The sequence below is a fragment of the Calypte anna genome, chromosome 1 (genome assembly GCF_003957555.1).
Source record: "Calypte anna isolate BGI_N300 chromosome 1, bCalAnn1_v1.p, whole genome shotgun sequence".
Classification (NCBI taxonomy): domain Eukaryota; kingdom Metazoa; phylum Chordata; class Aves; order Apodiformes; family Trochilidae; genus Calypte; species Calypte anna.
Window position 1 is genome coordinate 181,701,871 of NC_044244.1, and position 26,815 is coordinate 181,728,685.

At 37.9% G+C, this 26,815-nt stretch overlaps 1 protein-coding gene across 1 annotated transcript in view; it reads right to left on the reverse strand.

Annotated features, from left to right (window-relative positions):
* LOC115600433 (probable ATP-dependent RNA helicase DDX10) overlaps positions 1-26,815 on the reverse strand; it is a 68,141-nt gene that overhangs the window by 8,928 nt on the left and 32,398 nt on the right. Inside the window, exon 4 of the mRNA XM_030469080.1 lies at positions 3,160-3,293. Coding sequence (XP_030324940.1) covers positions 3,160-3,293 — 134 coding nt within the window. The remainder of the gene's footprint in view (positions 1-3,159; positions 3,294-26,815) is intronic.

Genomic DNA, 26,815 nt, shown 5'->3' on the forward strand with positions numbered 1-26,815 from the left:
ATCTCCTTGGGATAACTGAAATACTGTAGACATCAAAGTTACAAGAAAATATTACGAGAAAATATTATATGAAAAAGTAACTCTAGCAAGGACAAGTCTAATAAAATAGAAAACCAGAAAAAAAGGACTAAACTGTGTCTACGTAATATTAAATTTACATTTGTAAATCTGAAACACTGAAAGCAAAGATAATTTTTTCTTGTTACCACATGTGATTGGCTGCAGTTTCCAAGGGAATGTTGTCTGTCTAGAGGACAGACCACTCAGTGGGCCCTTTGGTTGTCTGAATTTTACTCCCAGCCCCCTGCCACTGCCATGATCCCAAGAGAAGTTACTGTGTGACTCAACATTCCTGCACACAAAAATCATTCTGAACTCTCCTTTGTAAAGTGTTTTGAGGTTTGTTGAGGAAAATCTTTCATCAGGAGTTATTACCACATTCCTGCTTTCCTTTTTTTCTTGTTCTTTCTTTTCCAATCCACTTTACAGAAAGGGGAAATGACCAAGGCCCCAGTGAGTCTTAGCTCTCCTTTAGAGCTGGTGCTCTGAATCCAGGGGGGCAGATCAGCCACTGATAAAGACAAAAATCTGCACTGATTACCACTACCAAAAAATCTACCTGTCTGTCAACTTTTATTCTTGAATCTTAGCTAATCATTAATGTAGCTGACAACTTTTGGGAAAGAATCAATACAAAAAGTGATGTATGAATACATTAAAAAAAACCAGACGTGATCACCACTAGAAAAATGGTTACCTAATGATATTGAAAGTAAACTGGAAAAAAACTCCTAGTTTTAAACTGATTGACCCCGTAACATTTTCAAAATACTTGTGAAGTAGTTTTGCTATAAAACATTGTACTGTCATGACAGCTAAGCCTAACTAGAGCCACAAGTTGAAATAATGCAAAATCTTGTTAAGAAACGTAGAAGTAAAACACTACCTTATTCCTACAACAAGTATGCAACAATTTAGCAGTAATTAGGAAATGCCTGAGGTAATTAAATATTTAAGAGGCAGTGCTGAGACACTAGGTTTCCTGTATTTGGTTGCTGGTAACTTGTTCCCACCAGTTCACAGTTGTCCATCAGCTTAATGGATTCCAGGAATCTGTCCTTCAGTGCCAACATACACAACAATAAATAAAAGAAGTGATGCTCACCATTCAACCACTCACCAAAACTTTACTTCAGACTCTCTCAATAAACTCTTGGTTTTACTCCTTCCAAAAAACAAAGTACTAATAAGTATCCAGATACCCTCTAGTTTGCTACCTGCAGCAACACATTACCATAGAAATTAGCTCAGAATGTGCTCTCAAAGGCAAATGGCAGAACCAACACTGACATGGTTCCAGGTGGGGAAGCATTTGTATCCCCAAGTACTTCTCTTGGCACCTCTGTTAGTGCCCTGTGTAAATGCAGAATTGCTAAATATACTTTTCTTCTGGTCCTGGTAGCATAGTTAATGTAAGGCCAAACAGAGATGGCCCCTTTCAACAAAATGGAGTTTTACAGAATCTTCTAGCACAAACTGCCACCTTGTATCCAGGTTTTACTCATCAGAATCTCATATATTGAAGAAACAATATTAACCATATTATTGATATTACCTGAGGGAAGCTGAGAATAAAGTTTCATTATATGATATTAACTTGATTCCATTACAAGCAGTATGTGAAAACCATTAGAGGAAGCATTTATCATGTATAGACAGATATATTTTAACTCCAATAACATGTGAAAAGCAATCTACAAATCCTCTTAGATAGCTCTTTCCAATAAATATAAAATCTTAAATGCCATTAAAAGAGAACTTCTTTAACTAATTATGCTGCTTCCTCCACCAAAAGCTCATGGGCAAAGGCAAGTGATCATAAATACAGAAAGAATTCAAAAGAATTTTGTTTAAAAATGGTGGGTCATATTTTATACTTGTAGCAAGCTGTACTTTTTCACTCATTTTACATGGAGATACTGACCCATCTTAGGGAAGTAAAAGAACAGAAGGAACTGAACTGCTATATAATTTCTCCCCCTTGAACAAAGAAGGAGCAATTTACTGCTGCTTAGAAAAAGCAATGCATTTTCCCCATCCCTGTCCATAGAACTCTACTGATCAACACACTAGTGAATGGGCTACAGGGGATGTGGTCACCAGCCTTAGGTTCCCAGTCCTAAGGGGTACCCCATCCCTAAATCCATGTCCCAGCACCCTGTGCTACATACTGCCCTGCAACATGCAGTGACATGGGGCTGGGGACAATCTAGCCACTAGGATTTAGCTGATTCGGATGTGAAAAGCAAGACTTAAGAATCTAGACATCTGCAAGAGAGCAAAATTAAGATCTATGCTCACATTTATGTGACAAAATTTCATTTCTGAGCTGGTTACTTGCTAGACTGCTGTTAGAAACTTCCTTTTTGAGGTGAAGCCAATAACACACAGGAATTCATGCAGCATCCCTCCTCCCTCTTCATCCAGGATGTGCTGAAGACCTGCAGTATGCTGCCATTAACTGTGTATTCTCATCCCCACTCTGGGCTTTTGTTAAACTACAAGAAATAACTTTTGGTTTATGTAAACAAGCTTCTGGTTTATGTAATTAAAACCACCATTAAGAGGAAAAATTTAATATTAATAATTTTATTATACATTAGCTTCTAACTCATATTCCAGTTAATTTATAGTGTTAAAGAGTCTAAACAGCACAATCATCGAACTTAGCAAGTTTCACTGTGTATGAATTTATTTAATATAGCACAGGTACAGAGGGCTCATTGAATTCTCAAATTACTGTAACATTTTCCTTTCAAACAGAATCTGTAATGGGACCATAGAGCAGCTGGTATCCAGCCAGGGTCAACCCACCACAGAAATACATGAAACCTGCATGTGTTTGCATGTGGAACATTCTCACTGAGACCCCTTCAACAGTAACTCAAAAATCTCTGTCATACAGCTTCACAAAAGAAAATAATAGACTTCAGTACAAATTTCTGTTCAACTTCTACCTCATAAACAAACTTTAAAAAAAAAGAAAAAGTTCTCTTGCTTCCCAAGCAAGAGAATGACTGTAAAGTAAGTTCTGATCGTCTAAACAAAACAGTTTAGAACATGAAGATTTCAAAATTAATGCAGAAGATGTGTTCATACCTATAGCTGTCTTCACTTTCTGAATCCTGCTCTTCATCAGAATCTTTGTATTTATCAGGATCTGGAAGAGTACTCGGATCAAACTCTTCTTCACTTCCACTATGAGCAAGAAAGGCCACTGTTTCCTCTTCAGCCTGCCAGGTGACAAATAAAAAGTTGTAAGACAAGGAAACAAGTCCATGCTACTTGCTGCAATACCAATAATAGGGATGTCGTAACAAAAACCATTGCCCTCAACCAGTCAAAGCCAACTGCTGTTATAGCCAGGAAAATGGAGTAATTTGTCATCATCAGCGCTTACCTCCAAGGCTCTTTTTTAAAGGTTGAAGAAATTTTATTCAAAAAGAAAGCAAAGATTTATGTTCAAACACTACCTTCCCAACAGCCTCAGCTTCAATCTACCAAATCTAAGAGAGATTTGGGCAGCAACTAATCAACAGCCATCTGAGGGAAAGCAGTTAAAGTAATACTGAAGCCTTACTGTCTGTCAGAAACACAGTGGTAAAAAGACAGAAGCTTGTAGACACATTAATCACTGCTCTAAGTTGTATTTCACTAAACACTTTGATTTAAAAGTCATCCAAGTGTCCTTGCACTTAAAAACCAAAATGCTGCTTGAGCTGAATTAACTGGTCTGAGGGAGTTTCAGCCATCCACTACAACTGATGCATGTTCTTCAGGCTTCCATCCAGACTCCCTCATCCATCTACTTTGGGGTCAGCTTCCCTCTGTTCCTGCAGCATGTCTTGGGATGGGCTGCTGTTGTTCCCGCAGGCTGTGGGAATGCTTCACTAATTTCTTAACTAACAGAGCACAGGAGATACTGTGCCATACAGGTCTTGGATAACACAGTAAAGCTGACTGCTTTTGCAGATATAGATTCTGCTCCATACAGTCCTGAGCTGATGGCACCATTATGGTAAAGTTTTGCCAACAGACACACAGAAAGGAGACAGACATGAGGGCATCTGCAATTGTATATGCACACAAAAATGCAAGCAAAAAGCATTTCTCATCAAAGTGAACCCTAGATATACACATACTTATGCTGAAAAGCAAAAAGAAATGCAAAGAAACTATAATTAAAAGGCATAATCAATGTGCACACAGGTGAGCTTTCAAAACAGCACCAATTTAAATTATCTTTCTACAAATAAGTTCATCTCTAAATATTTGAAGTTAATTTTTGTTCTTTCACTAGGTTTTTAAAACATTGTTCTCATACGCATACACCTCAGCACAAAACAAATCAATTTTTTTAAATTGGATCAAAATAAAATAAAGTGAAAAATAAAAAATTAAAATAAAAATGCATATGAAAGTCCCTTTTACATCTGGATAGACTGAGTGAAAGCAAATGAGCTGGTGAAGGGTCGGATCAGTCACCACTGCATGAGTCCCTTACTGCTTGACCAGTGGGACTTCTGCAGTGTTCTGAAAGCAAGAAGAAAAAGATAAAAGCCTGATTTTTAACCAGAAGGCAGAAGAAAAACTTATATTAAACACATTTTGTTCCCTATTTTGAAATACCAGTAGAGGTAATTGTGTAGCTGGACATACAAGATCACTAAAAGCATCACCAGACTCAGCAGGATTCTAACCTGCTAAATGCAAAAAAACACTGTCAAAAAAGCATTAACTGCAGGCAGCTTCAGGTGCTACTTCATAGCATTGGATTGGGTTTTGTGGGGTTTTCAGAAGTATTTTCTTGCTAACAAAAATATCTTCTGGCTCATCTTTTAATATGCTATTGCAGAGCACTACTGACACAACAGAAAACTATTCTGAAGGTCACCTTGTTGTGACCTGAATTTCCATATTTGAAAATCATTCTGCATTAAATTATAGTTTATTTCCATTTCCCTAAACATTAAATAATTGCTTTTTACTTGTAACTCCCATTACATCTATTATATCAGTACATTGGTTGCATACCAATTATTTTTATTAAAAAAAAAAAAAAGAGAAGTAGCATTCAAAGCTGTTGTACAGAATGCATTTTTTTAATATGTGAATGTGACACTATGCGACAGAGCTCTGTAATGCTAACTTTTACTGGCAACAATCTTTTAAAACTTGGGCTGTTCACTCATATTCTCAGTTATGCCAGTAAAACGTTGAGGCTGCACTGTTCCCTAGATTTTGTCATTTTTATGTGCACACATAAGACAGTTATATATGCAAAGATCAAACCTTTGCTTTCAATACACATTCATATTGACTTTTTTCAGCACAAGTGTTGCAGTGATGAGTTCAAGGCAGTGCTTATTATAGCAAAAAGAATAACTGGCAAAGATGCCTCTCTAATTCATTAAGAATCATGAAGATATATTTCTTACAAGTGTTACCAGTTACATATTCACTGAAATATTTGTAAGTCACTACAGAAATTGCTAAGAATTTGGAACTGAATATTTATCATCCACAGCTGAACAATAAAACTCATTATTTTTCCCTACTGTTTTGAATTGATATCAGCCAGTCAGGAAAAAGACTTGTGACTTTTTAGGACAGGTAGCAATAGGAAAAGGGGTAAGATCTTAGGAAGAATTCTTCACTATGAGGATGGGGAAATGCCGGAAGAGGTTGCCCAGGGAAGCTGTGGTGCCCCATCCCTGGAAGTGTTCAAGGCCAGATTTGACAGGACCCGGCCCAGTCTGATCCCGTGGCAGAGAGGTGGGAACTAGATGATCTTTAAGGTCCCTTCCAATCACTCTGTGATGCTATGATTACTCACCACAAGAGATGAAGGGAAAAAGAAGTAAAATCATAGTTCAAAATAACAATCATAAAAGTTCTTCAAATACAAAGGGAAGTTACAGACTGAGGATTAGATCCTTCCTGACACAGCTGCCACCAAGGAAGATATTAACTGAAGAACAGGCTGACACCTGCACTTGGTGTCTCAGGCTGGTGACACTCTGGCTGGGAGTGTGTATTTCTTACGAAGTTCAGCTGTGGAAGGAAACCCATTCAGACAACAAACCAGGCCACTCAGGAGAGCAGGATTCAGTGGCAATTACCCTGCTATTTTCATTCTGCTCAGGGGACACAAGGTCTCTCTTTTTTTTATACCAGATTGGCCCCTGTACTTTGTAATCTTCTTCCTCAGACACTTTGCAGGAGGACTTTCAGTTTGAACATGGCTTTGAAATGAAAACATTTCTGCATTCACATAGTTTCCCCCTGAAGCATAAGGAGCTTCTGCTTCTGCATACTTAACATTTTAGAAAAATTCAGCAAAATTGATGTGCTGGAGGTTTTGGCACCCTCTAGAGCTTTTGCCCTGCTTCTTAGTGGAATACCTACAATTCAAATTCTAGTTGTCTTTGTTTCAAAGACATAATGAAGCCTCCTGTTCATAAAGAAGGCTGAATAGCTGGTGGAGCTCAGTTAAAGGTGTTAGGCAGGCAAAGAGAAGCTTTTTTTTTTTTTAAGAAAACAGACAAGGGACTAAATAAGAGAATGATGTTTCATTTCTACCAGGCATCAGGCACTGAGGTGAAAATTATCTTCTACTATCAGAGAAAATGAAGAACTAAAAAAATATTCCATGAAAACACACATACAATAAAATGTTGCATTTTCATTATTTACAGAATACATATCTAAATACTGCATTTTCCAGTGCCTAGAGAATACATATTTATTATGATACTTCATTTATATCTAATGTAAAACATTTTAAAAAAATTCTATTACATTGTCTGGAGTTGCAATTTTTACATTCATCACTTTAAGCATTTTCTCAGTTTTTAGCAACCAGGTTGAGGGGGCAAAAATAATTGTGTTGGCATTATCAGTTCTGTTCATACTACAGTATAAAGCACAGTGGAGGGATATTTCTGATCAGTAAACATTTGCAGTTTGTTTAGAAGTTGCTCTGACTTAAATTAAGTTCATCAACAGTAATATTTAAACAATATTCAGTTCCTTTTGAGCTATGCTCTCCTTTAGCTTTTGATAATAATATGGCATCTCCCAGCAACTGGTGTTTATGATTTTAATGCTAAGGAAAGGTGAGCTTTAGATACTGTTAATAGGTTATTATGCACAAGTACTCAACTTTTAAAATCTAGCATATTTTAGCTTATCTAAGAGGATATTTTAAAATATAAGCCTTTTCATGATATGACAGTATTACACAACTTAATAATTTTTCTTCTTGTTGGCAATTATTTTTTTAGGATAAGAATGGGAGTTGTTTCTGCATCACGTTCATGATGGAACACATTCACAGAGAGGTTCTGTAGCATTTCCTTTAAAACATCTTACCCTTGAAGGATTTTTTTTCATAGCCTGTACCCCCAATCCACAACACTGTAGTTGCTCTGATAGACTCATCTTCATTGCCCCAAAGGAACAGAGCTATTCTGGCAGTTCACAAATAGAAATACAATCTTTGATGTAGCTGGGGTGTTTGATCCAACAGTTACTTTGAAGATCAAGACCAAAACCTTAGATGAAACTGAAAACTGACTGGGAGCCAGTAGAGTGAACCACGTGCTGATCTGACATACAGAGAGCTGCCTAAACCGTGCCAGAACTGGACAACTACACTCCATACAATCTAATACTCATCAACAGCCTTCAAATCCAAACCCAGAAAGTATTGTTTCCACTGTGGGAAAGACCTTGCAAGCTAAGAGTGGAAAGGCCACCTTTCAAGAACATTTCTAAGATGGGTGCTATAGTGTTCAAGGTTAAACTCCATGAATTGTGACCAGTTCATACTTCAAACAAACTTTCATCCTGATGACATCTACATCAGCACTAAAAATGCATATCCCTTCCACAAATGGTTTTGCTACCCCACTTAGGATTGTTTCTTCTTATGGATAAGTGATATACAAGAGGGTGAGAAGAGCAGAGAAGAGGTTGTTGTTGTGGGACTTTCTGCTCCCTTGGTACAAAGCACACAGATGAACCACAGAACACCAAATAGGAAGGGACCTCAAGGACCATCTCATCCAACCAGATGCATTCAAGGCACACCACAGAAAGGAGATAATGTGGATATGAATGGCATCAACTGTTACAGAAGGTGATCTGGCAGGAGTTAGCCATAGCTCCTGTTTTTCACACCACTTTAAAGAATATCATTCTTGGTTTTCAAATAGAAAGGGCAGATAACTCAGCTTCATCTTCAAATCCTTTACCCTTCCAACCACTAGCAGTTACATCAAAGTATGGAAATTTTTATGATTTTTATGATTCCAGAACATAGTTCTGAACTGTGTGGAACAGATTTCCATTCATAGTTCCAAACTGTGCTTGTGAGATTGCTTTGCTATAGTTACACAGCAAAGGTTTGAATGTCACTATATATGCATCAGTGTAGTTTGTAACAGAGGCTTAGCTATTCACTGACAGGAATGCCAAGAAAGTTAAGTATATTTTCATGTATGTTATTTGACAACAAGATTCTGAGCTGGCAAAACTAGGTTAATTGTGTTATTTAAAGTGTAAGATGGCTTCAGAAGAATGACTGGATGAAACTGAACTTCGAAAGATTTCTAAGGCTAGGTTGTCAGGCATCATTTTTCTTGCAAGTGAGCAGGCAGTATAGAGGGGGAAAAAAAGGTTTTATTCGTTGTGTCTTATAAAACCAGAAACGAGTAAAAAACTCTTGGAAAATTAAAAACTCCAACAGATGTTTCCAAAAGTATAAGGCTCCCACAAAAACAACAAACAAACAAACAATCCCACCAGAAAACCACAATGCAGAATGCTGGGTTTTAATTTTTATTCTCCACATATAATCTTTGGACTGTCTCTTTACACTCCCTCTTTCTCTCCACTTTTATATTCACAGCAGTCACGGCTGTCAGCTCAAATAGAAAGTAACTCTCCAAAGTGGTGTCCATGTTCAAACATTTCAACACATCAGTCTTCCCCAGGGAACTTCAGCATTTGCCCAGAGACAGTGCCTAACACAAGGGAATTTTATCTACATCACTTTCTGGCATATCTGAGCAATCCTGCAGGAGGTGCATCTTCTGCCATCACAGAGCAGAGGTGTCCCACCACCACCACTCCACAGACTGGGCACAGAGATCACTCTTAGTTTAGGGACTGGTGTATTTTTCGAGAATGAACAGATCACAGCAGCCCTGACATGAAACAATTACAACAGAAACCTCAAAAGTATCATTATTCTGTAAACTGGTTAGTTCTGCTTTTTTTGGAAACTGCTTTACATTCAGAGCATGAGAAAAAGCAAACTCATACTGAGCATCTGTCCTATGACAAGACTTTCATGTTTTCACTGTACTGCTTCAGTTGTATACTCTAAACACTTGTAGAAAAAACATATGTAAAATAGCACATTTACAGGGAAAAAAATCCAAATCAAATTAATTCCTTGCAGTTGAATTTTAACAGCTTTATTTTAACTGCTACTGATGCTTCTAGATCCAAAAAACAAAATGAGAAGTAGCACTGTTGCTCACAGCACTGACTTTATTGCTGGCTGTGAGCACAAGACCTTGTCTGCCTTCATTCACCATCTATTTACCAGCTGCAACAGATTTACATTTGTTCAAATATGCAAACAAGTACCCAGCAAATCAGAAAGTGCCTGACTGATGCTGCACACTTGCCATTCATTATTAATTTTTCGTTCCTGTCAAATCCACCTTTCTCAAGCCACAAATCCCTTTCTACCAAATTTTGCAAAAGAAAACTCCTGCCTCAGGGAGCACTAAGGGTTAACTATAAGAGAGGAGAGAACAGAGGGATACAGGCTGATGAAGGACAAGGAAGCAACCTGCCTGAGGAAGATCATGATCAATGGGCATGACACAGCAGGAGACCTGTCCTCTAATATTTCCACAGATATTGCTGCAAAAGAGAGCCTGGATGAAGAAATTGAAAAAGCTATGTGGTAGAGTGGCTGCCACCCACCAGCTGCTTTCGTTTAGTGTTAGGAAAAGCTGAGGCCAAAAAAATTACCAAAGTGGTATTTGAAAAACAAGAAAGAGCAGTAGCCTCTTCTAGTTCTTAGTTCTTCTAAGCTCTTGATAGAAACTGATAGATGAAAGGTGCTGAAAGTTGAGGGACCAGAAGACACATAAACAAAGGCAACTTTGGGGCAGCATTTTTAATAGATAATAATGGAGCATAATGGTGTTCATAAAGGAAGGTGAAGACACTGCAGAAATCAGAACAGAAAATCACAGTATCCTCTGAAAGCAAGGATATCAGTATTTACAAGAACTATGAACAGGAAAGGCATGTCTTAAAAATGCCAAGTAGGAAGAACAAGAAAGATTTATGAGGCAACACTTTTAGACCAATTAATTGAAAGAAATAAATTTTTCAGGTTTAAAATAATGCAAAGCGACTTTAAAGTAAAACAAACAAACAAAAAACCAAACAACAAAGCAAATAAAGAATAATTACCGAGAGTTTATATTACTCTGGGAATTGAAATAAAATGTAACATCATGTGTCTAATAGGGCTGGGGAATGTCAGTAAGGGTTCCTTTCAGGAAACAGGGAACATGTAATTTGTCATCTGCAGAAAATGAACAGACAAAGGAGAATTAAGAAGGATTCTGATAAGCACCAGGAAGTGACCACGGCAATACTAAAGCATAGACTACAGTGAGACATTGTGGTGATGCTCACAGTGCTCATGAAAGAAGATAGCAATGAAGATTTAATTTTTTTTCTTGAGAATTGCCTAATCCACAAAGCACTAGCTAAGATTTTAATATGGACAGAAAGGTAGAGCTGGAATACAGAGATTGCGATAAGACTCATTAGTATGGTCATGAATTTGTATGCATGGACTGGATTCCTCCAGATAAGAGAAGGAAAAGAGCAAAAAGCAGCACTGTACAAAACACTGTTAGAAGGAAGCTGAATTCTATGAGATTCCTGAAGTTATGAAGGAACTACTAGAGAAGACAGACACCAGAACAGAGATTGATCACATCTGCAAAGCCAAGCAATCAACCAACAAGTGAGAGGAAAGGTGATGAACATCAGGGCTGTGTGAGAGGGAAATTAGAGAGAAGCTGCTAAAGAACAGGATGGATGCTGCGTATAGAGCAGAACTGAAACACTTCTACATGTGCAAATGAATAGAAGGACATGAAGAAATGTGGCAGCTTGAAAAGTACGAAAGGTCTGAGCAAATCCAAGCTGTGAATCAAGTGGGAATCAAACCAGGGAAGAACTGAGAGGGCCAAAGAGAGGAAGAGTATCAAGGGAAGATCCGATGGAGATGACACAATAGTGACAAAAGGAACCATGGTGGAGAGAAGGGATGACTGAAGGGAAAGGAGGAAGAGTAAGAAGGCATGAGAATGGCACTGATGATTGAGAAAAGAGGCAGAAAAGCAGTGATGAGGGCAAAGAGCTCACAGCAGGTATAGAGGCACTAACAGCAGCCAACAGGGAATGCGTGGCCTGAAGGCACCTCCTCTTCAAGCAGCAAGTGAAAAAGCCATGAACAAGACACCAGAGAATAGAGAAGGTGTTAATAGCATATGTGGGCTCAACAAGCAGGGAGGGAGGTAGGTACCCATGCTGTACTACCTCATTCTCTGGGTTTTGTACTGCTGCCAAAACATCTCACTCTGTTTTCAGCGACTGAGTAGCAACTTTGGGTTTTAGGGAACGGAATACAAGTGGCATACAAATACTAAGAGTGGAAGGTCTGGCCCTCATCTGTACATGTAATTAGCATATTATAGATCTCTAACTGACTTCACCCTGCTCTCCAGAAGTCCATACTTGCAGCAAATCAGTCTCAAACAAGCCATAAGCATTTCAGGCATCTTCAGAAATTTTAACTTTGGAAACAGCAATTTTCAGCTAAAGACACATGATACCTTCCAGTTGTTAATTTGCTTGCCTGTTCATTTCAACAACATGTGAAAAATCTTTATACTGCATAAATAATGTATCATATCCATAACATCAGGGTACAGTACAGTGTATGACTGATTACCCTGGCATTTAGCTCCTGTGGGAACAGCTTCTGTGAAACATGGCTCTATTGGACTCCCTGAAAATTACATTTTGGTATAACTGTGTGAACAATCAAACTTAGGCATGGCTAGACATAATGTTATTAACATTGCACAGGCACAAACTTGAATTTTTCATACTGAACAAAAACAATGCTATTTTACATTTGTTTCTTGAGGAATCAGAGATAGCAAAGTCAAGGTAGACAAATTTAAAGCTGCTATTTGAATCACTAATTATATTACAGACTAAAATCAGCAAACCTTGAATTCACACTGTGGTTTACATGAGTATCCACTGCTACTTTTGTTTTTATTTTGGTATTTTGAAACATGGTTTTTTATTGTGGACTTTACACATTTGGTACTATTTTATGCTAACTACCTAAAGTCCAAATTTTTCACCTTCCATTTTTCTTGTCCATAATGACATTATCAAATGATAAAAGAGCCATGACTTACTTGCCAGGTCATTCTACTTATTATTTTTTAATAATGATTAATGTCAAGTTGACTCTTATTCTATCCAAAGTTGAAGCATCTTTCTATCAGAATTTTAATTATTTTCTGAAAAAAAATCTATATTATTTGAAAATTAAATTATTAATAGTTTAAGTAGAAGAATCTTAATTAAAACAGCAGACAGAAGAAAAATAAAGTTCATCTAATCCGGTGCTGGTACAGTAAATCCAACATTTATGAAGGTATACATTCTCTATTGCTAACAGAATTTATTACTTCTGAGTATCCTATCTTATGAGATATCAGTATGGCTAACAGCCTCAAACCTGATTTATATTCAGAGTCTGAAAGAGAACAAAGATAACCAGTTCCTCAAATCCTGATGTTTTACCTTTAACTGGACATCAAATTGTACTTATCAAATATACTCAAAACAAAATGCCACCTCAGAACCAGGAAAGGATTCAATTTGTCATGAAAACACAGTTAACTTTCCCCATTTATAATTGTTCTCTAAATCACATCCCTATCTGCAGCTTTATCAACTACTTTACTTCCTGAATTATTCTAGGAAACTTTTTCATTGATCATTCCTTAATACCTTAATCCTACCTACCATTTTGAAGTTATCAAAAACAAAAGAATCTGTCTAATAAATTAAAATATGTATTTAGAAAGTGATTTGCTCTTTCTACTGAGGTGTTGATTTTTATCTACTATGTCATTAATAATTATATGATGGTTTCCCTCACCCCATTCCCACAAATATTTGCAACATGCATACATAATAGCAAGGAAAGTGGGAAGAAGAAGGATAAATGTTAAGCTCATTGATTTAAAAATAAATCACAGCATTCTTAGGAAGTCAGAAAAAGTAATTTTAACCAAATTTTACTTCTCATTATGAACCCCAGTACAAACAGTTCATTTGCTCTACTGACTTCTTAGTGTTACACAAGCTGCTTGCAATTCTGATCTGCCATACATTAGTAAATATTGGAAACAGAAAGAGCAAACTGAGAACAGGATCTACTGGCTTGAGGGTAGATGTATTGCCAGTTCTCATTAATTCATTGGCTACAACTGATACAAAGGTGTAAGACTGTATTACCACAATACACCCCCACCAGCAATGGAATTCAGTCCAGCTCTGATAACATTCTTTCTCCATGGGTCACACTAATGAAAAGCACTATCTTCACTACATATAAATAAATGCCCCAAATAAAACATGAGACTGATAATATTCATAAGTGTTATTCTGAAGCATTTAGGTTCTAATTCTGCACTACATCACCATTCTCCAGAATCTCTGATTGTTTTAAATTAATAAAATTCCAGATTTCAGATGTGCCATAAGGGTTATGAGCTAGCTGAACTCTGCAATGGCAACTGGATGACTGGTTAGTCTCACTACCCTGATGTTTTCAGTACCCACAAACACTGTTAAGTGCTCTCTGACAGAAGAAAAACCCAGTGGATGGGTTTTTCCAGCCTTCCTAAGCTGAGACAGAAGCCTCTGACACACGCTGCAGGGCAACTGTGCCAATAGAAAAGAAAGACCTCCAGAAAAATAGGTCTGGTAGCCATCAACTCAATCCTACTCTGTAGTGAATAAATAAGGTACAATTCCATCATTCCTGACTTTGGTTTCAAAGCCTTCAGCAACGAGGATCTCACAATCTCCTTGCAAACTTATTTCCAGTATTTACCTAATATCACCACTGGAATGTGTATCTAAAGTCTGTATTGCATTTCCCTGTTACTTGTTGAGCCAGTCTGAGAAGGTTGGACTGGATGACCACTTCCAACCAACGACATTGTGATTCTGTGATTTACTTTTTAAGTATTTGATCGATTTCCCCAATTTCTCTTCTCTAGAGCACACCAACTATTGTACAGCTCATCACCCTGGATACAGTTTTGAAGAGCAGTTTTGTGGCCTGCTGAAAACTGAGATGCAGAGCTACTGCTTGTCCTGCTCAAGGACAAAAAGACTCTCTATACCTACTTCTTGAGTGGATCACCAGTTAAGAAAAACAAAATCACATTTGCCAGCTGGTCTGGCACCAAACCAGAAGATTCAGATAGAGTAACAAATCAGTCCAACAAAAAATGTTCATGTTGTCACGAATGAGGAGAAACACAGCAACTGAAGGAGAGACAAGCAAAGTGCACACTTTTGGATAGGAGAACTGCTGCCAAGCAGTGACCCTGCAGAGGCAAATGTCAACCACGCACTTTGGCTGGGCTTTCCTGCTGAAGGCTTCTCCATAGCAAGAAATACACAAAACCCAAAATAAATTATGCAAAAATCCCCTCATAATTTGCTTTTATCTTGAACGAAGTCAAATCACAAAGTTGTATCTATCACAGAACCTTCACAGCTGATTTGGTTTCTGGGTCACACTTGAATTTGGAAACTGCAAACAGACCTAGGATCAAGGCTACTACAAGACTCTGGGGATCTTGGAACACCAAAGTCACTGGCAGACACCTTGGTTACTTAAGCTACACACCTCTGGCAAGCTACTGAAGCACACACAACCTTTACTGCATTCCTGAGGTCCCTCTGGGATTCCAACATTAGCCCACCTAATGCATCAGACTGGAGGATGACACTTCAACCCATAATTTTTGTTTCTGAGGTGAATCACTTACTTCTTAAGAAAACGAATCCCAACCAAACTCAGACTAATAAAAGTATTTTACCATGGAGAGAAGTAAATGTGTAAAAATCTTCCCTAAACTTCTAAAGGGACACACAGGATTTCTTGTGCCCAAACTGGTACCTCCTAGAGACATATCCTCAAGATTTGTTCAGGTGTGAGGACCTACTAAGCCACTTACAGGATTAATTAGCAGTCACTAGTATTTACCATTTCCATCTTGACAAAACCCAAGCAACCATAACATATCCATACATAAAAACTATCTTCCATTTCTACTTTCTTCACTACCTGTCATAAAAAGATTTAGATTTACATATTAACTATTTTCATCTCTTATGTTAAACAAAGGCATGGTTTGTGCCATAGGTTGTGGTGCAATCCACAGCTGGTTCAGGTCAATCTCAGCCACCTCTGCTGTGAAGGCAGAAATGGCCAGGAGAAAGGTGGTTCCCCTCCAGTGGTAGGTGGGATAAAACCTTTCAGCATGCTACTCCCACCCGTGTCCCCAAGCCTTCCTCACTGCATTCTCTCTGCCAAGGAGTTCACCGTGTAGCTATGGAGTCCTATAACAACCCACAAAGTTCTGACTGAGCAGAAGAGTGTCAGCTTGCACAGTTACATACTAGAATTGCCTGTATCTTTCCTAGAAAGAAGAAGCTGGCAATGCCTGTTAAAACCAGATTCTCAGCCTTGTGAGCATGAAGGACCACCCATCCAACAAAAACCATCAGCAAATTTATCAAGTGTTGTCCTTGAAATATTTAGAGATATTTCACTTGCAAAATGAACAATTTCAAGTGAGTCTCAAGAGAAGAAATGAAACTAGAAAAACTAGCACACATCAAATTACCAAAACAAAATAGACTCTCAAACAAAAAGGAAAGCCCAGCTTAAAGGAATCAGTATTCTGAGCTCTAGAAAAACCTACCAGAATGGTATAATCACACTGTGACACAAAGGAGGGGTGGTTTTATGGTGGGGTTAAGGGTTTTTCTTACTATTAAAATGCTTTTCTTTAAAGGTTACTCTTTCCATATTTGCAAAGAAATAGTTTTTATAGAGCCTAGTATTATAGCATTCAGCTTTTGCCCTGGATAAATACCTCTTCAGAACAGTCCAAACCAAACTTCCTTGGAATCAGCACTTTGTTATTTACAAGTTCTACATCACTTCCTCTTTGATAGCAATCAAATGCAGACAGATTCACCAGCTAACCAGCATTAATTAGAAGCTGCAACTAATTCTCTGTTGTAAAAATGGAAGCCCACAAAGATGGTTTTCCTACTGGTGAGAAACCTACTTAGTATCCAGGAGAAGAAACTAACAACTTCTGAATTACCAGGCACTTTCTAATTTAACTGTGCAACTCTGCTCCATTTCCTGAAAATCAGACTAGAATGAAGCACCCACTACTGTTTCGTTATCAATTCAGCCAAATTGTGCTTTAAGCTGACTTTTTAAAATCTCTGAAGTAATCTGTACTGCCAGAAAAGTCTGATTTTCCATTTCCTCTTGCTTTTCAGACTGGTAGGTAGCCAGAGGTTGAGCATGGTCATAAACTGGTAACAGAGAATTTGCAACACTTTTTGTTTGCACTAAGCTATACAAACAAGCATCTTGCAAAGAGAGCTGTAAACAAACAAAATATACAGCACTTATTATGAGCTGCTGATTTTGTGCAGAAAATAACCTGAAAGATGAGTCTTTTCACAATATTTCTTGACTACATCATTCCTATAAAAAACCAGACTGTGTGTCAATGCTGATGACATGCTGCATATACATACATAAAAAGCATAAATAAGAGGAGGCAAAATGCTTTAAAGATGTGTACAGATAAAACGAGAACTATCATCAAATAATCAGCTGCACAAGAAATTCAAATACTGGAAAACTATTAAGGTTCTATCTTTGCTGTTTGTTCTTCATTGCTAAAATGTTGTAAAATTCATTTCATCACAGCCATTCAGTGTACTCCATTTTCAAGACCAATTCTTTTAATTTTGCAAATGTGAAATATCTAGAGCTTCAAGCCACAATTCTTCTGAAGATAATCTTGGACAATGAATTATCTTTATTCTTCTATTCCTCCTCACCTTTTCATTCTGTTCACTGCTTTTGATATGGCTTGCATAATGCACACTGAAGTCACTTAGATTTTGTTAAGGAATGCTTATTTGGAAATGAAGATGCACAAAATTATATTCTGTAGCATTTGGAAAGAATGAGAAGTGAGCAACAATGAACCTCCTGCATGCTAAGTAGAGCTACTGACTGCAACACATATCAGAATTTCTGTGCCAAAATGTTCTTGCTGCTGCTCCACTGACAACTCTGAATTGGAAAAAATGTGGCTCATTACGATGAGGAAGAATAAAGACAAAACTGGAATAGAGATTTTGCAAAGTTCTTCCCTTGCAGGTTAAGTTATTTATGAATTTTATTTTCTTCCTAATATAGGTAGAATGGCAAGAACCAACACATTACATATGCCACAGATGTCTGAAGAGGTTTCAGCTGAAAAAGTCCTATCTCTGGTTTGTTCAGGAGGTGTAGAAAAGTTAAATGAATGACCTAAATAGAGTAATTCCAGATATGGGTAAAAAACTGGCATTTCAGTGGAAAAAATCAGAGTCATCATGCAACATATGTAAAAAATATAGTTGAGAGAAGTTGATTCTGCAATTTTTTCCAACACTGGGAGGATGCCTGCTTTTTCTTTAACTGAGACATAAATTTTCAACTCCCTGTACCTTACTGATATTTTGATTTAAAAAAAAAAAAAAAAAAAAAAAAGTGTTTCCAAAGCAATTCATAGGAAATAATACATATGCATACATATGCATTTTTCAGTGGGTCATACACATTTTTGAGAGAGACCTAATGCTCAGTATTTCTCTCACTTTTACAAACTTTCTGTGCTTCTATTAAATTTCCAGTCTGAACAACTTCTAAAACCTAGTAAAGATAAAGCACCTGTATTCTATCACGCATCCCAGTGACCAGGTTACAGCTCACAGTGAAGCCCAGAACTGCACAGAATCATACAATGGTTTGGGTTGGAAAGGACCTTAAAGATCATTTGGTTCCAACCCCCCCTGCCATGGGCAGGAACACCCTGTTTGCTTTGTGCCTATTAAAGCAGTGATGCTTTGCCTGTAATCTTTTAAAAAGATTTTTATTTATACTGTCCTACCTTAGATGATGCTCAAAACAAGACCAGACTCAATTGTTCTTAGCTAATTACTCAAAAAGGCTTTTAAAATCTGAATTACAAATATTATTTAGTACAGTAAGCAGTTATTCACAGTCACTTAATACCAGCAGGCATATTTAGGATCAAACAAATTTGTCACAGACTTGTAACACGCTGTTCAAGTTTTGCATTTGCATTCCTGAATAAATAGCCAGTTCCATAAAATAAGGTGCCACCTTAATGCAAACAGTATTTACAGGGACTTGCTTGAATAAACAATGAGCTACATTCTTAAAAGCCATGGTACAATCTGACAAATTATGGGCTACTTGCAAATCTGCTAAATTTAAAGAAAAAACAGTCACTTTCTTCACTTCAGTCTCCTTCCTGGGAGATGAGAATAAAACTACAAACTCAAATTACAGCCACAATGGAGGCTTGACAATTCACTGCTCAGATGGTGTTAGGTACAGGTTTTCCTTTTAGAAGTCCACTGTGTCTCACTCAAGATATAGCTACATTATTTAATTATTTAATTTATTTAATTTATTTAATTAATAAATTTATTTATTAATAAATAAATAATAAATAAATAAATTAATAAATAAATAATTAATAAATTTAATTATTATTTAATTTATAATGTTGCAATCCTTAACGACATATGCTACAGAATAGGGTTTTAATGAACTCCCCATTTAAGAAAAATAAATTAAAACTCTTGCCAGCATGCAACTCTTACTAGAATTGTGATTAATGTAGCTGCCATAAGAACATATGCAAAAATACATTTAATTTATTGAAAAAATATTCAGGACAACATTTGGATGGCTGGAGGCAACAACAACACCTCCAACTAAATATATTTGCAAACTGCCTGCTTAACAATTATGCTCTTTATTGCAAAGTAATTCTATAGACTTGATCATTTTGCATTCAACTGGAGTAGAATTCAAACAGGAGAAGTTAAAACAACTGAAGAAACAAATGTTTTCAGAGCACTCAGGTTTTCTACATCAAGAAGAAATCACCTACCAGCATGAAAAAATAATCTAGGGACTGGTTAATCACTTCAGCTTTTTTCTCATCTGATAATACGTGTAACAGGTGAAGAACACCTATTCTGAGTAAGGAACTGTGTCCTGGCCTGAGAGGATCAGGATAGAAAAACCCTTCCTGGGAGATCCCCAGCAGCTGCTGGTTGATGTGGAAGGTAAAATGGGGAGCAGCTGAGCCTACAGGAGGAGAGGATGGGTCAGGTGGCACAAATGGACACCAGTACTCCATCCCATTATGCCCAGTATAAAATGGCTCCCAAGAGACCCCTCCAGTGGCTTCTCTGTCTGGGCTCTGCCTGCTGCTGCTCCTCACTTCCTTGCTGGAGAAGAACATTATTCCCCAAGCCAGGTTGTCTTCTACCTTCCCAAGCAGGACCAGCTTGGTTGCTCAAAGACTGTTGTGAACTGTCATTGAGAGCCTGGACTTGGGCCACCTCCAGCTGCTTCCCAGTCCAGTGTGGGACTTTTCCAGTTGGCAGTAATTACCAGCTGAGGAGGGAGAGTTTCATATTTACATATTTTATATATATTTGTAATTCACTATTACTACTTCATTAAACCTACCCTCATTTTTTCTTCCAGCATTAAAGTCTCTCTCCCTTATTGCCTTCATCTTCCTCTGGGAGGGTAGTTGGGAATAATAGAGAGCATTTGTCACCCACCTACTGTCTAGAACTGTGACAAAATGAGATTCAGAGTACAGAAAATATGAGGGAACTGGTTATAATTTTTATTTAAATGCTGATACCACCCGTATCACATAGATACAGTGAGTATCACATCCAGAGCAACAGTATTTACAAGCAGTGCCATACCAGAAGTGTCACTACATCAATGAATATTTGCAAGGTATTTCACCTTAGGCAATGCTACAAGATTTTACACATTGACATGCTTAAGCTTGCTTTTTAACTGCCCTCTTCTGTGTTATCTCTTTCACTGAGTCTCTTCCCACCACAACTGCCCTTAGGTAAGTTCAGACACTAGAAATTTCCCCTAAGACAGTAGCAAGTTCTGGAAATAAAACTAGAGAAAAATACTGCATGACACAGCCTTTTGACATCTTTATCATTTCTGATTTAGAAATAAAATTTCTATTGCTTCAAAATAAACTCTTAAGATAGCACCAAACATTAAAGTAATGAAGGAATGGTAGGCACTTATCTTGGTCCCTTGGTCCAGCATCTTATAACTGCAGGCAACCACTCCATGATATCCTTGCTGCCCCACACTAAAACACTTCCCAAAACCTCAGATCCAATGTGAGCATCAAAACCCATAGTTAATAAAATACCTCAGAAAGACTATTTTTCATAGTTCCTATGAGAGCCAGGAATCTGTAGAGAGGTATTTTCAGAGGATGCTGTACAGAATTAAAGAACAAAACAAAAAGAAAACCTTAACCCTAATGATCCCAAGACCAAAATGAACCCATGACGTATCTAACAGGCTTTAAACCATCCTCAGCAATATATTCTAACTTTACCTTCCAGAAAAAGCAGAAAGAAGTCACAAAAAAATTAACACTGAAATGTACAATTAGTTTTTTTAAATATATTAACATAAAAAATACACAAACAACTTTCTTTTAATTTTTGCCCAAACTTGACCTGATCATAGAAGTCAAACCCATGTATCTCATCATGATTCCTTTAAATGCAGTTTACTGACAGCTTTTGACAGCCTCTCTAACCATCTGCCCATGGAAACAGATGTGACTGGTATTTTAATTACTTAAGACCATTTCCACCTAATAAAGCAACACCCTAGTTCTGTGACAGCTGTATTATTAGTATTAAGCTGTTCTAAAATTTTTATAAAAATATAATACCAGAAGACTTTAGATGGGAAAAAACGTAGCAGTCTCCTACTATCCAAACTAATACTTACTATTGATTTCTGTAAAATTAAAGTCTATCACTGGATGTAGCAATAACAGAAAACTATATTGAGGTTTTCTTTTTAAAAATGCATTTAAAGAGCCTCCATAAAGTCAGCACATTAGCTTCAGTGGAATGTTAGGACAGAATTTTTCATTTTCAATAACTTTCAAAGCTCAAGTCAGGATAGATAAATAAACTTTCAAAATCCATATGCAATGGGCAAAAAGCAGAAACAAAGTACACGGCTTTTCCCCAAACCAATAAATATTGCCTGATCATTATGAAAAATATTCCTATGTAATCTGCCTTGTAAAAAGCATTCCTAGAAAAGATGACTAATGAGGATGCTTCACAAGCCATGAGGAATTACATTTCAAATGGTATCTCTTCTCTGAAGAACCTTAAAGATCCATCTTCCAAATTAAGAGCCCAGAATGCTTCAGGCCAGTTAAGGAGAAGTTACAGCCCAACATCCTCTATCCCCTCCTTCATATTTCCACGGAAGCTGCCCCTCCATAGCCACAGCCTCAAGCCCATGTGCTTCAAGCCTTGCAGCAGCACTTTCTACACCTTTGCAATTTAACCCTTCAAGATGAGACTGTCATGGAGGCTGAGTACCATTTTTTTTTCTGTTTAGCTGGACTGACACTGTCATGTATAAACTTTATTCTCACAACTTGAGGAAAAATGCCATAAAAATGTTGGCAATCAATTCATGAAAAGTTAAGAAGGCTTTACAATCTTACACCTGGAAAGGATTTAATACATTTACAGAAACATCTTTCTGTTTTCAAGAAGCCAACATAATCTGTATCTGCATTTCTAATTGTAATCTACACACATTTGAAATCAGCCTGAATGTAGCCCAATAACTGACAAAGCTGCTGAAAATTCTGATATGTTAACAACATGGCCTGGAAGACACCTGTCCTGGTTTGGGCCAGGATAAAGGTAATTTTCTGTCTTGTACTTTTGCTTTTAGCCATCTCTTGTAAGTAGTTGCACTTGCTGAAATTATCATCAAGTTTCTCAGACAGTGTGTGCTTCTAGGACTGATAACACTTGATGTTTATAGTTACTGCTGGAGACTGGTATGCAGAGCCAAGGACACTGCTCAGCTCTGAGGAAAACTTTTACCCTCCAGAAGGAATAAAGAGGTCCCACCTGCAGCCTCCTTTGGGGAGGAACAGACAAGATAGATGCCAGAATTGACCAAACAGAGTATTCCATCCCATATACGTCATACTCAGTATAAATTTGAGGGATCACGAGGGCCAAGCCATGATTTCCTGCTTCCAGCTTCTGACTGCCTGCCCTTCCTGCCTTTCCTGCTTCCCTTCCTTCACCCGGCATCCTGGAAGGATTCCGTTCATTCGTCTGCCTGTGGTCCTGATCCATGCCAGCCCATATCTGTGTGTTCCTGCCTCCAGTTCCTGACTGCTGCCGACTCCAGGAGTCCAGCCTGGACTTTAGGGCTGCCCTGCAGCCTCGGAAGTGACGTGAGAGTTATTGGGGGAGAGAGGGGAGGAATGTGGTTTCCATTTTCCTATATATTTGTATATATGTAGTAATTTTTCCTATTTATCATTACTGTTTCATTAAAGCTGTGTAGTTTAGTTTCCAACCCGTAAGTCTCTCTCCCTTATTCTCTCTCCTTTCTTTATCAAGGAGGAGAGAGAGATTAATAGAGAGCATCTGTTACTCGGTTTAATTGCCAGGCCAGCGTTAAACCATGACAACACCTTTGCAAATGCCTCTAGAATATTATCAGCAACTGATGCAGAAAGTATTGGCAACTCGGCCTAGCTTACAGTTACTGATCAGGTAGAAGAAATGCTTGTATCATCATACCATGTATGTACTATAATATTTTAAATTCCATCGTTACATCTGTCTCCATAAAAGCCTTTTCAGATAGCAGAAAGGAAGGAGTGCCCAGTAAGTAAGCAACTAGCCTGACATTTGGGAAAACCGGTTCAATTTTCTGCTCCAGCCAAAAGCAAGGAACAAAGCCTAAGGAACTCACACAGTACATCCCCTCTGCTCTTTGCTTCTACATGTGAAACAGAAGTAAATCCTGATCACAGACTGCTGTAAGGAAAAGCACATTAAAAGTGCCCAAGGCACTCACTACTACAGTTGCAAGGTATGAAAAATTTAGTGTCCTGGTTTGGGCCAGGATAAAGGTGGTTTTCTGTTTCTGTACTTTTGCTTTTAGCTAAGTCCCTTGTAAGTAGTTGCATTTGCTGAAATTAACAGCAAGTTTCTCAGACAGTGTATGTGCTTCTAGGACTGATAACACTTGATGTTTATAGTTACTGCTAGAGACTGGTATGCAGGGCCAAGGACACTGTTTTCCTCAGCTCTGAGGAAAATATTTTACTGTCCAGGAGGATAAAGAGGTCCCACCTGAACCCTCCTTTAGGGAGGAACGGACAAGATAGATGCCAGAACTGACCAAACAGAGTATTCCATCCCATATACGTCACACTCAGTATAAATTTGAGGCATCACGAGGGCCGAGCCAGATTTTTCCAGATCTTTTCCTGCTTCCCTTCCTTCACCCGGCATCCTAGAAGGATCCTGTCCGTTTGTCTGCCTGTGGTCCTGATCCGTGCCAGCCCCTATCTGTGTGTTCCTGCCTCCGGTTCCCGACTGCTGCCGACTCCAGGAGTCCAGCCTGGACTTTCCCAGGGCTGCCCTACAGCCTCGGTGGTGACGTGAGAGTTATTGGGGGAAAGGGGGGAGGAATGTGGTTTCCATTTTCCTGTATATTTGTATATATTCAGTAATTTTACCTATTTATCACTACTGTTTCATTAAAGTTGTGTAGTTTAGTTTCCAACTCATAAGTCTCTCTCCCTTATTCTCTCTCCTTTCTTCATCGAGGGGAGAGAGAGATTAAAGAGAGCGTCTGTTATTCGGTTTAATTGCCGGGTCAGTGTTAAACCGTGACATTTAGATAGGCTAAAATGTTTTATAACAATTTATTAACCTATCTAGGTAGCAAACTCAGGAAAGCATTTCATAATTCAGAGCTAAATGACAATTTGAAAATTCACTCCACCAAGACTTACATACCAGTGTTTTAAATGAGGCTTACATTCACCAGCAATGAGTGTTCTAGAAATGCCATCAATCAGAATCAAGGCAGACTCACTTCATTTAGCAGCTCCTTACACTGGGAAAGTTGCTGTAAGGCTACTTCGTAAAATACAACTAGAATTAGAGAGGACATCTCCAGCTCCTTCAGTAAGTTAGGTGGTTGCTGGTATTGCCTTACAGATAGTAATTTATTACCAGCCTTTGTCACAATTTTCTTATTGCTGAGGCAACTCAGCATCTTTGCTTAAGAATATCATACTTAAAATGCATGTACTATAACAAGAGAAAAATTGCAGCTGTAATGGCTGATGGGCAAAGAGACTTCTATGCTAACATCTTCTGCATTATACAGCTGTCAAAAAGCAATGACATGCAAAACCAAACTGAAAATATTTCCACTGAATGGTGAGGGTTACTGATGAAAACTCAAGCAGCTACAGATCTATTTAATGTTTCAAGCTGCCAATAATTAAGAGTCAGGAAACAAGTTAAAATTACTAAAAAAAAAGGTGTATGATTTTATTTGAGAGGGCAAGTAATTAATTTTTCTTAAAAACTGTTTATAACACTATTCCACTCTAGTACAGAGATTATGATTCAAATATCTTAAAAATGCTTGAGCTAAAGGTGCCTTTCTAATGATGTGCTCTATAAAAACAAAAGATGCCAGGCATCTCTACTACCAATGATCATTTTGAAGATCAGTATTCCAGAAGGAAAAGGTATTAAGTCCTACTGAAAATCACCACAAAAACCTAAGATCAAACAAATCAAAGCCAAGCTTGAAAATTTCAGTTTCTTGTGTGTATTTCAGTTTCTTGTGTTTCAGTTCCCTTGGGTGTATTGGATATAGTATCAAATACCTTTTATATTGAAAAGACCACAAGTTTTTTTGAGGTCTAGCTGGTAAACATTAAAAAATTGTAAAACTTCAGGACAATTCTATGTACAACATAGAACTTTTACTGTGGCCAAACCATCTTTGTTCAAGAGCACATGTAATTACAGAACACACTCCTTCTTCAGCATGTGTCCAGACTTCAGCAATCAGGGAAAACCTGGCTGCTGCTATCTGTTAAGGAAAGAGCATGCCCTCCCTCCCCAGACCCTGCTGGGCAGGCTGCAGCCAGAAGACACACAGTGCAGGGGAAACCAGAAGACTACAGCAGCATTGCTCTCACACCATGAAAATACCATGTTTAAGAGAATTGGTCATCTTTTATTACTTACTGTTACTATATATTTGAGCCAGCAGTGTGCCCAGGTGGCCAAGAAGGCCAACAGCATCCTGGCTTCTATCAGGAACAGTGCAGTCAGAAGGAACAGGGGAGTGATGATGCCCCTGCACTTGGCACTGGTGAGGCTGCACCTCAAGTACTGTTCAGTTCTGGGTCCCTCACTGCAAAGACACTGAGGTCCTGAAACAGGTCCAAAGAAGGGAAACCAAGATCATGAAGGGTCTGGAGAACAAGTCTTACAATAAGCAACTGAGGGAACTGGGGCTGGAGAAGAGGAGGCTTAAGGGAGACTTTATCACTCTCAGCAATTACCTGAAAGGGGATGTTGTGAGATAGGTGGTGCTCTCCTTTCTAGTAACAAGTGCTAGGAAAAGAAGAAATGGCCTCAAGCTGAGACAGGTGAAGTTTTGATTGGATATTAGAAAAAATTTCTTTACTGAGCATGTTATCAAGTATTGGAACAGATTGCCCAGGGAAGCTGTGGAGTCACCATCCCTGGATTTCTTTCATTTAAAAGATCAGTCGACGTGATGCTTAGGGACATGATTTATTTAGTGGGTGACCTGCCAGTGCTAGGTTAAAAGTTTGACTCAATGATCTTAAAGGTCCTTTCTAACCTAAACAAATTCATGATTCTATGCCTAAAATTTGTAACATGAGAAGTTAAAGACCTCCAGGAATTTCAAATATTGTGATGCTACTCTGAATGCTCTCAGTGACATAGAAAAAAAAAAAACCCAACATAACAAAACACTTTCATATATGCAGGCTGCATTAATCTTTTAAATACTTTTTTATATTCGTACCAAGAAGCCTTCTAGGAGTTTAATTCACTCAGCATCTGACAGTCAAATGCAATTAGTGATCTGTAAAAATATGAGTCTGTAAAAATCTGAAAACTATTTCAACCAAATACATGCCTAATGAATTACACAGGGAATTGTCTTTCAAATACCCATCAGAAAAAAACAATGCAGAAGATTTTCTTTAGCACCTGGAAAACTACTGTCATGGATTTGTAATGAAGAAGGTTGGTTGTCAACTCCTTTTTAAGCAGAACT